The sequence below is a fragment of the Echiichthys vipera genome, assembly GCF_963691815.1.
Source record: "Echiichthys vipera genome assembly, chromosome: 8".
Lineage (NCBI taxonomy): Eukaryota > Metazoa > Chordata > Actinopteri > Perciformes > Trachinidae > Echiichthys > Echiichthys vipera.
The window spans coordinates 16,688,632-16,700,252 of NC_139833.1; the positions used below are offsets into that span (position 1 = coordinate 16,688,632).

The window sequence follows — 11,621 nt, forward strand, 5'->3', positions numbered from 1 at the left end:
AGGCTACAGCCCTGGCTACCCCTGAGTGTCTGGGCGTCAATATTGCAGCTTGCTGAACCCTCATTCCCAAGTGGCTGAGTTGGCAGTTTGTATTTCTTATCACTTTCCTCTCTGCCACAAAGAATGACTCAGTTTAAGAGAAACCAGTGCTAAATGTCTTAAGCATTGTTTATCTGTTCATCCCAGTAGGTAGTTTATTAAAGAGCTCCCTGTGTTATTACACTGATTCATGCATCAGCAGTAAATTGGCTCTTGACAATGAAGCAACAATGCAGCAGGCTAATTAACTACATAAAGATACTGTAGGTATGGAAATAAAACATTTCATTCATTCCAGCTGAATTGAAAAAAATGATCCACAAAATGATTACACATATAACCAAGCAACTCAGACAATCAAGACCTCATGTTTCATGTATGTTTACCCTTTACAAAATCCCATTACAAAAGTAAGAAAGTATCAAACCTGTGGTAGCCATGGCTGCACTGTAGAGATGTAGAAGAGCTCTGTCTCCCAGATATTTAGCAGGTTGCTGGGTTGCAGTTTCAGGCTGGATATGACACGAGGTAGCTGGACAGAACAGCATGCAGAACTGCTTCAGAACCCTCTCGTTAAGCTCGACAGAGACCCTCTGGTGGCCAAGGAGAAAATTGCACCCAAAGTGGTAGGGTACTCCCCACAGGCCCTGTATGGATGGATATCTGCCAGGACACAGACTACAGGGATAGTGGGTCGCCACAGAAGCCAAACATTAGAATGAATAGTAGGGCAAACAGCTAACATGAAAAATGTAATTACTACAAACTTCCTTCTACCATACAGCCGTCTGTGGTATATGTGATGAGAGTGTATGGGAGGGGTGTTACAACATGTGTGAAAAATGAAGGAATTTAGGATATTTAAGGATTATTGTTATAATCTCTCTGTATATTGTGGCTTTTGTATCAAGATCCCCTACAGTTTCTTACTTCTAATGCTATATAATCAATAGAAACATTGCTTGCATGGTTAAAATGCACCCGTTTCTATCTCATGTGCTGTCTTTTGTGCAGTGCAGTCATCTCGTTCCTGCAACCCCAGAGAGAAAAAAGCCTGCCGTATGCAGCATTTACATTCGCAGAGGCTGCCAGACTCACTACGGTTGAAAACCTGCCAATAAAACAGCACTGAACAAGAGATAGTCAAAATTAAGTGATTTTTTTCTTTTCTTTTTTTTTTTTAAACACAGCCTCCTCCAAGTGCTGCAGAATGCAGCACATAAATCATTCACACTCTCACTGATGGTAGTTACTACTGCATGTGTAACTGAAGTGTCTGCAGCGTCAGCAGAAGCAGGAGTGCAGCATAGAGGGCTGCTCACTGGTCTACTTCCAGTGGCAGAGAAATGAAATTATGATACATAAAAAAGAAAGACAGCGTTTTAAAAATGTTGTTTTATTTTTTTGCATCAATCTGAAAGTCACAAAAATACAAATGAGAATCACACTGTTGCTACCATATACAGTTGACACATTATCTAGTTAAGGTTATTGATGAAAAAAAAACATTTAAAAAAAGAAGAAAAAAGGAGCACAGTAATATGAAATTGAAGGAAGCTTCTTGCGTTCGTGGAAAGATTGTCCTCAGCTGTGATCAAGGTATTTGCTGCCACCTAATGGTAAGTCAGTAACACTGTGGAGATGAGGAAGATAAGTTTGATTTGTTCGGGGAAAAAAAAAGACTTTCAGCTGACGTTTGTATAAAATAGACACCAATGTTTATGAGACGCTCACCAGATCTCCATTGCTCTTTGCTGCTTCTGCGTCTATTTAGCTGTAGAAAGAGTTTGATTTTTTTATTTTTTTATAAAAAAGATAAAATGGTAACATCTATATCAGGTATTTAACATTCCTAGTTATTATCATTAGAAGAGATAAAAATACTTACCCCTGGGACCACCTGATTCCACATCAGGACCCCTAGACCTGAGGAAACAAACAGTTAGATAATCAAGCTGGAGGAATGATTCTTTACACATATAACTTGTGTAAAGACTTTATTTACCGTGACTTGTCACTCTTCGAGCAGGTACATTTTCGGCCTGTGTTTCAGAGGAGAAAACACAAAAAATATAATTAAACTGGTCTAAAACTAAACTAAATGGATCACGAGACATTATGAAGAATGTATGCTATCCTAAAAAGTGGAACAGGTTGTTCTGAGCCTCGAGAGATGCATGATTACAGTCTTGAGCTGGTGCCAATAAGCCCATCTATGAAGGAAAGCCTTGAGAGGCCTTAAAAGCTTGCACCTTACTGGCCATAGTCTTTATTCATGCCTGAACCACAGCCAAAATCAGTTGTTTAACTTCACCCCCAATACACAAGCCAGTATGTTGAATATCATCCAACTAGCGGCTTTTATATTATGTGGAAGTCTAAAATATCTTTTGTCATGTCTTTTAACCCCACTTCCGTTTGCATGTAAACATTGTAAAAATCACGCTGCTTAACGCAATAAAAAAGTCAGCATCTCTCCTTTCTTTGCCTGCTCTTTCCAGCTCCGCAAGGCTTCATTCTGCTCTTTATTACATTACTTGTAAACAAATTAAGATGTGATTTACAGTGGAGTCTGATGGCATGGCCGTATTTGGTCTTCTACTGGGGGATGAAAGGCCAAAGTGAAGCAGCCTGTTTGGCCCACGGAGAGGCTCTTTAAACATGTGAGCAGTGTCGCGTAGGTTAATACTGAATGCAGAAATGATTCAGCGCTCTGTGCAGGATTTGTCTATAAGGCCGGCTGCACTTAATGGTCAACCTGTTGAATCAGCTTTCAGATATTCAAGTGCTGTCTCATCTAAGCTTCTCTGACTTTTTTTTTTTTAAAAGGAATCTGTCTTTATCATCTTCTACAACATAATATAGGCAATGTACAGGACTTTGATTGAGAATGTGCTCTTAAGCAGTAACATTGCTACCTGAAGTGAAGAATAAGACGTGCTCTTTCTAGAATAGTGTGTGGCCGGCAAAGTATCTGGGGAATCCCAGACCGGGCTAGTGACCTACATACTCTGAGGACTAAGAATAAAGCCGTGGTCGTCTTGAAAGATAACACTCATCCTTCATTGACTCACTTAGACACTGGGAGGCGCCAAAGGGTTCCTATTGCTATCAATGATGCTTTAAATGCACTATTTGAAATGTTGAACAATAAACTTCCTGGGTTTGCTTTCTTTATATGGTGATTTATGCTCAGACTGTCACACTTCCGCCTAAGCGGTTTAGCATCTCCTCTCCGATTGCTATCCGACTACGTTCATAACTGTTCCCTAAGGGTCGGTGGCATGCTCAATATACCAAAAATAATATGGTGAAGCAGCTTTGTGTTAATAATCACCAAAGGTTTGGAACAAACAAACTTCTGTTTTTCTATATTTTCAATAGCTCAAAACTTTTTTTTTATGATTTTGCTTTTGATTATTCAGCCATGTCCAAACATTGTTATATGATATATCTTTTATATTTATCCTACTAGCTTTATGGCTTTATATCCTCAAATTGATTTTTATCATTGTCAACTTTTATTACCAGTATGATACTATTAAATCCTATTGTTTTCACTCCTTGTCCTTCCTTTTCTAGTATTATTTATATGTGTAGATTAAATCTAGATATTTCTTAAGTCAAACGGATGGTCTACTTTTACCAGTTCATCAGTATTTTATGCAAACAGTATACATTATTAAAAACCTATAAAGGCCCATCTGTTTTTAAAAAACAAATTAAATGAACTATTCCAAAATTACATCTTCATATATTCAATGAGGTGATCTTTACATCTAAGTAATAATCTAGTTAAACATGTAAAATCTCTATTTTGTGTTTCACAAGCAACGAAAGAATATCGGAGAACATATTAAAGATGTAAATAAACATGTAACAGTAAGTAAACATGAATAACTTTAAACTGTTATCTAATGTAAATGTATGCATTTGATGATTGTGATGATTGTGATAATAGGCTCTGGGGATCCGTTAACATCCTCTGTTTAAAAAAAAACTAAAACATTTTAGTTTAATGCAACCGCTTCATGGAGCGTAGTTCGGAACCCACGGTGATCTTGACTAACAGAAGCAGAATGTGTGGGGCCCAGTGATTTATTCATTGCTCGTTTTTGGTGGGAGAGCTACCACTGAGAGTGACAGCATGTGCTGGCAGGTGAGGAGGGGGAACTGGGAAGGCTGAAAAGGGATAAGGTATAAAGGGCAAACCGCTGTGATGCACGGATCATGTGTTGAGTGCTGAGATTGTGCAAGAGGCATCAAAGTTCCTCCCTTCAAGACCTCTGAGAAACAGAAGCCTGCTTGTTATGGGAGACTGTGAGGTCAACTCACACACAAGGATCACAGTGTGGTGACGCTGAAACTCTGCATTACACATCCGCTGTGTATTTAAGTTGTTTAAACACTTACTGACGATGAGGGCAATGCCCATGAGGAACAGTGCCACTGCAAAAACCAGGCCACCAATTCTCAAAGATTCATAATCTGAAAAAAAGAAAAAAGTACTTTATAATGCTTGCAGGAGTACACGGTAACATGTGAATGTTTTGAGATCCAAAATATCGTGATTGCAAAAGCCTTTTGACCACATTATGATTCAAGAGCAGCATTGCAGAAATATTCTGCAGCCCCCTAACGGTCATGGGACACCACAAATTCCTGTGAGCTGCAGTCACCAAAACTGTTAACACTAAGGCTGACTTAAACTTTGAAGTTAGCTGTCCCAATAAGGCTGGATACAATTATACAGAGGAAAGTTTCCATCAATTGCAATAAAATCAAGGCAGCAGTAAGGCTGAGACAGGGTCTGCTTATTTATGATATGCATACTAACATCATCTAATGTTTATGTTGTTACCAATACAGCTTTACTTACATGCATTGGCTTGTCTAGTTAAAGGAGAACACCACCTAAATTAAGATGTTACTTTCATGGCCTAGGAAATTTCCATCAATACTTGTGAACATGAGCTACTCTTTCTCAAAGCCAGAAGTAGATGTGAAAACGTGTGATGTCATAAAATAAAAAATAACTGCTCCACAGACATTGAATGGGAGACTTTTTATACCCTTATGAGCTTTACTCAATTGTAGTGTCCTCAGTTCGGAAATGTGTTCATGAAAATGTTGGCAAAAACTCAGACCATTCCCCTAGGTGCTCTGTATCACATAACTGCTTTTACATGCCTGTGAAGTATACCCCCGCAGCCCCAGCGCCCAAAAGGAGCCCCGCCCCGGTCTGTCAACATATAGTCTGTGCTCCACACAGACATCCTGTTTAGAAGGGGATGTGAAGACCACCACACGCTCATCTTTTATTAAATATATTGACCCACCCCTGCATTTTCTCCCGCTGTATACGCGTATCTACACTGACCGATCAGCTGAGTCTGTGTCATAGGCTTCACCTGACTCGCCTTGCAGGGGGGGGGGGGGGGGGGGGGGGGGGGGTAAATAAAGTCAATGAATCAGTTAAATACTGTTGATTTCTCCCCATGGAGCCGACATGAAAACTATTTTGGTTTATATTTCTGTCTAGATGACATCAAAATTTTGAGTTTTAGCACTCTGGAGTTGTTCATGTTTACTAATACTTTTGGACTGTCCTAGACCAGGTGTAGTTCCCCTTTAACTAGCAAGACGGCAACTAACTGCAGGCATGAACATAGTAATTTAACAGGGATTACTATAGTTTTTTTTAAGTGAAGAAAGTCAGTCACATGCTTCATCAAATCTGTAATGCAGTGGCTCTGAACATTGTGGGCTTAAAATGAAGCATGTCTAAACACTTTGACTAAAGGTTGTTTTCTAATGAAGGCCAGAAGTGATGAAATCATCCAGAAAGTCACAAGAAAAAAATACAAAATAGATAAAAGTCATACGAAAAATGCAAATAACTTTGTGCAACACAATGTTTTGTCTCTCTTATCCCTGTTTATTTCTTGAGAGCCCTCAGATTTATCTTGGGACCCCCTGAGGAGTTGCTGAACTAAACTGAAAAATAACCAGCACACTGATTTGATGTATTCATAAAATATCAATGCATATTTTGAGTCACTCCGTGTACTTAGCGCCTTAGATGGACTGAAAACCAGGCCTATGACACAGTGGACAGGATTAGAAGTATTCGCAGTGGGACTACTCCACAAGCTTGGCCTTGGTGTGACAGTTTTCCATGACTTCTGGAAAAATCAAGCGGAATTTGCAAACTGGTCGCGACCTTCCAGATGTTTCCTGCGTAGAGGGTTGGCCATTAAAAGGCGGCGTTCATCTGCTAAACACTTACCGTAATGAAAAGCACTGTCATAGTCTGGTTGGAGAGAACAGAGAGAGGAACGAAATGAGAAGCAGATTTACCCACTGACACACTTCAGAGAGCACTCATGATATGACAGCTATTCAGCACTTTCAGGGCCTCAGTCATCCATCTAGTCATTAGCCGGTTTGGTGCCGGGGCCAATTTATATGCCAGCTAAAATATGCAGCTTATCTTAATTTATCTTTCCTAAGCTTCTGTTCAAATAACACCCACCTTTGTCCTCATCTGCCGCTGAGGCTGTAAAGAAAAGAGAAGCAAAAAATCATTAGTCTTTATAAGACGCTCACATGGTTATGTAAGTGCATTTCAGCAAATGGCAAAACTGATGGTAGTGGGGCTAAAAAGGCAAGTATCAAACCCAGCCTTAAAGGAGACATATCATGCTCATCTTTTCAGGGTCATATTTGTATTTTGGGTACTACTAGAACATGTTTACATGATTTAATGTAAAAAAAAAAAAACACAAAACATTTTTCTCATACTGTGACTGACTATACCTGTATTCACTCTTTCTACCTTTATGTATTTGGCACTGTAGTCACACTTTCTACCTTTATGTACAGCCCGTTTTCATTTCCAGGGCGTCAAATACTGCCGTTTTGTCCTGGACTCTTGCAGTGCCAAACGCACCGGGGTTTGTGTAAGTGTACTGTAAACCCGTCTGCAGTGATATTAGACACTCGACGGAGGTTGGGGTGGGTCAAACAAACATTGAACTTTCACCCAAGATACCGTGGTTTGTGTCCAGTTCACGTCCCATTCCTCACTGTAGTTGCCTTATAAACAATTTTTTTTAACCCCATCCACAATCTTTTCGAAAACCCTAACCAAGTTGTTTTGTTGCCTAATTCTAACCATGTAGTTTTATATGAGTTCACAAGGCAAACAACGCTTTCCCTGGGTTCAAAACAGCGACCGGAAGCACCATGCTTCATCGATTTAGAACTCTAAATTACACACTGTATGAATCTACTCTCCATACTTTTGTTTGGCTACAATTTCACATAATGCCCTGATCCGGTTAAACTGCATGCTGTTACGGATGTGGGAAAGATCTTTCTGCCCCAACCTGGAAACACATGTTGGCCACATTCATGGTATGGTCCAGTCTTGCTAGAAAGACTACTGTACTTGGTAGTGAATTTCTGCTTTATCTAAATGAAGAAAGCAACTATGATAAAAAAAAAGAGATATCTTCACTTGGTGTCATAATAAAGACTCAAAGCATACATTGTTTATATGAGCACTGTTGTTTGGAGCGAGAACACTAACCTTGGAGTAGCACATTGGAGGTTATATTAATACTTTTCTACTTGTGCGAGGCAACATTTCACATCATTAATGCGTTATGCTTTTTTACAGCTCTCATTAAAATGTTGAACAGCCTTTTAAATGTCAGCCAGTCCTATTAGTTGTGCTTATATATAAACTTTGACAATTGATGTTGAATACAAAAAATGAGAATCTGTTAATCAAGTACACTTGAAGTGTAAATTTGCCTAGTGCAATTTATTCCAACAGCCCATCAACATAAGTTTATATGTTAAAGGTTGACACTAACATAATCATATTGATGAACATGATTCAGTGAAGTTTGAAAATAGCAGTTACAAATTATACTTTATTGTTTTAGACTCCACAGTCAATTTAATGCAGAGCTCAAGTTAACTTTGACCTCATTATCTGGCAGTAAACACTAATGTCAGTCTCCTCCTCTATGAAGTAATAACATTTTATCATATCGGTGCTGAGAGGCCCTAGAAAATGAGGTTGGACTGTAACAGACCCGAGAGTCAGAGAGGATTAAAAAAAGCCTTATTGTAGGCAAATCTGCTTAACATCAAGCTCAACTGATGGCATGCAGGGCGCACAGAGAAACGAACCAAAGACCAGGACCTGCATTAACAATGGAAAACTTGGAAGCAGTGTGAATCAGTGATAATTCAAACTGCAGTGAGGAAACATTTACACTATTCTGACATGGCCTTTTCTCACATCAAAATGGAAAATAAATCACACTGAAAACAGTATTACTGATATTCTAACAAGACATTTTATATACAAAAAAGAGCACATGGCAAGCAGCCAGGCCAAACAAGTGAGCAGTAGAAACCAAATGGCCATGCATTGCCAGTTACCACTCTAATGCAGGAAACTTACCAAACACCCTGCCAAATGCTGATCCTGTTATACAGACACAATCAGCTTGTTTAGCGTGGGGGGACTAAAAAAAAACAACCCACGGCTACAGAAAGGGGACGCAACTGAAGAGAACACCACACACACTTACATAGGACAGTTTCAAAGACTGAACAACTTAAAGCGACGGAACGTTGAGTGAAACAGATGCTCACCGAGTGCAGGAGCCAGCCAAGAGCTGAAAGCCACCAACACTACAAGATCCATTGTACCTGCTGAAGGAAGAAGAAACAAATCAGAAAAAAAGTACACAAGGATGAAGAGAAGTAAAATATGTTGTGCTTACATTATGGAGTAATTGTTTTATGAAGATAATGTACTGGGGTGACAGGAAATTGGGTTTTTTTGTGTGTTTTTTACATTCACCCAAACGTTATAACTCACTGACTTCCTTAAGCCTAAAATATCTCTGCAACTTAAACGGCCTTGCTGAGAACAGAGACATGCCTGTTGTGAAAATCTTTAGCAATTCCCCACTAATACCCCTCAGCCACTTATGGTTAGTGAGGGTAAGTTGTTTTCCAGAACAGTAAGGGGTCAGAAATGGAAAAGCATGCTTTAATGGAAATAAACAAAGTTAGTAAATAAACAGCATTTTAATGATATTGTTCAGGGAAAAGGAACAAAATCAAAGCCTGAGATATCCTGACTTTTAGTTCCTTGTACAGAAACACACAAAAACTGGATCTGACAATTTCTATAATGCAACTAAATAGTGTTTCATTAGAGCCCCTTTATGAGAGGTCCATCTCAACAAGGCATGCAATAGTTCGATATTACAGATTATTATACTGCTGATTATTTAGAAAATACCAGTGTAAATATTTTCTGAAAGCATCAATAGTCCATCCTACAACATCGATACTGAGGTATTTGGGGAAAAATATTGTGACATTTGATTTTCTCTACATCCCATGCTATGTAGCTGTAGGCCACCGGGACAGGTCTTAGTAACATGGCCTCCTGACTCTTAGTAGTAAGAGAAGAGGGACTATTTCAGGCTCAGCACCTCAGTACATGGGGCTTGGCAGTTGAGGGGTACGGGGCAGGCTGGTGTTGTGTTGCATTTGATATTTGTAGAATAGGTTAGGGGGATTTGTTTTGCAGGGTCATCTACTTTATACACGGAGCACATGTGTACGGCTCCCAGGGCTGCGGTTTTATTACCCAGGACAAACTTTGAGATTCTCTTACACCAACATGTTGACACGCTAGCTCCATAACCAGACTGCCACTCCTGCCACTGCATGACCAAAGAGCATGCTGCTTGCAGTTTTGTTTGCTTCACAGCCACATATATACCGTTAAAATCCGAAGACATCACAACAAAAATGCAATACAGGTACACACAGCTTTTTAAAAAAAAGAAAAATCTAAGCCATGGAATAAAAATGTTTTGCTTTGCAAAAGATCAAAGCCTACATTAGCAGAGCCAAGGTTTCCCTGCCTGGCCCAGAGCACTGCTGGGGATTCATGCATGACTTGAGTGGGGGTGTGAACATGGAGCTGGAGAGGAGAGAAATGAACACTTCAACCCTGGGAGCAGGATTAACAACAAAGGGCTGCCAATCAGTTTTAATCAAACAAATATAGGGTGAGTTATTCTAACAAGAACCAATCCAATAATATTGTTTGTTAACATTCTGAGTGATGTAGAGGAAGAGAATGAGGAGACAGGAAAGATGCCCATAAAGCAACACTTTAAAAATTACCATGGGTTATAATAAAGTGGGATTAACATGGGCGGTTTGTAATCTTAAAAGGGGTTTGCTCACATTAATCCTGACAGGCATCACCATATGAGTGCATTCACACTATAAATACAGTATACCATCTCTTTTGACCTTCTGGTAATTAAAACCTGGGACGGATGATTGTTGCATCACAAGCCAGCTTTTAAATAGAGTCATTTTCGAGATCACGTTGTTCTCGCCAACTAACGCGATAAAGACGTAAGAACATTTTATAAATTGTTGGCAACAGTGTTTCTGGCAGCGCTCAGTGTAAAAAGTGTGACACTGAACTCCATTGAACTTCTCAGACGGCGGACCAACAACAAAACAACACGTTTGGCTCGTGGATTCAAATGTGCGGGAGCTACTAATATAGGCCTAGGTGAAAAGGTCACAAAGGTAGGCCTATAAGTCGGAAGTCGTGTTCAGGATACCCTGGAGGATAAAACAACACGGAAAACCTCTGCAAGACAAAACATGCGGACAGAGAAATATTGTTGGAAGTCCTAAATGAGCTAAACTGACACTTAAGCTGTTTAAAATAACATGTCTAGCTGCAATACGGCAAGAAAATTAATTAATTAATTAACTAATTCCAGAGCATACATACATTTAAACATTGATGAACTTACCGCGTCAGCCTCCTGTAAACTCGAATGTGACTCTTTCTCTCTCTCTCTCTCTCTCCGCCCAGTGAGCCCAAACTTCGCCAGAAAAGTTTTCCACTTGTTACTTCAGCCAAGAGGGAAGATATGATATGCAAAACCTCACTTTTACAGTTTGCAAATGAAATGAAAAGCGGCTATTAAAAAAGGGGAATTAACTGTGGAGATCCCTCAGTGCCCGGTTGCACCAAAGAGTGAAGCTCTGTTCCTCCTTGGTCTTGCCTCAGGAATGAAAGAGAGAGAGAGAAGAGGGGGGTGGGGGTTGCTCAGCCACTGGACTCCTTAAACTACCCTGAACCCCCCGCCCGCCATCAGGTAAACAGCACAAAGAGGGCTACTGAGCAGTCAGATTACTCCCTTGTGGTTTTTGTGCCAGCTTTGATAGTATACAAAATATGATTTCTAGCCTCCTCTGTACCTCAGGTCTCGCTGCCCGGCCATGTCTCTGTAGTGACAGCAAGCGTTGGTGTAGGTGTGAGTCTGTGTATCTGTGTGCCTGCATGGCTGTGTGTGTTTATGTGAATGTGTGAATGAACGTATATACATTTGTATGTGTCTCTGTGCATGACTGTGGGAGGGTTGGGTTCTTTTAACTTTCTTCTCCTGATTTTATTTGATGTTTCTCTTTTTCTGTACACCTCTGTGAGGCACTTTGCGATACTT

General features: G+C 39.9%; 1 protein-coding gene across 2 annotated transcripts; it reads right to left on the reverse strand.

Moving 5' to 3' along the window:
- Positions 1 to 1,425: 1,425 nt before the first annotated feature.
- On the reverse strand, positions 1,426 to 11,259 carry LOC310950598 (FXYD domain-containing ion transport regulator 6-like). 2 transcript variants are annotated; one of them, XM_083918499.1, is made up of 10 exons: positions 10,926 to 11,245; positions 8,716 to 8,775; positions 8,522 to 8,545; positions 6,575 to 6,598; positions 6,329 to 6,352; positions 4,453 to 4,527; positions 2,045 to 2,081; positions 1,928 to 1,965; positions 1,774 to 1,813; positions 1,426 to 1,672 (listed from the first exon to the last, which is right to left on the reverse strand). In XM_083918499.1, exons 2-9 carry the CDS (start codon positions 8,765 to 8,767, stop codon positions 1,806 to 1,808), a joined length of 282 nt encoding a protein of 93 aa, XP_083774625.1. In that variant the 5' UTR covers positions 8,768 to 8,775; positions 10,926 to 11,245; the 3' UTR covers positions 1,426 to 1,672; positions 1,774 to 1,805. The 2 variants fall into 2 exon arrangements, with proteins under 2 accessions (XP_083774625.1, XP_083774626.1); XM_083918500.1 differs by lacking the exon at positions 8,522 to 8,545 and having other exon boundaries at positions 10,926 to 11,259.
- Positions 11,260 to 11,621: the final 362 nt, after the last annotated feature.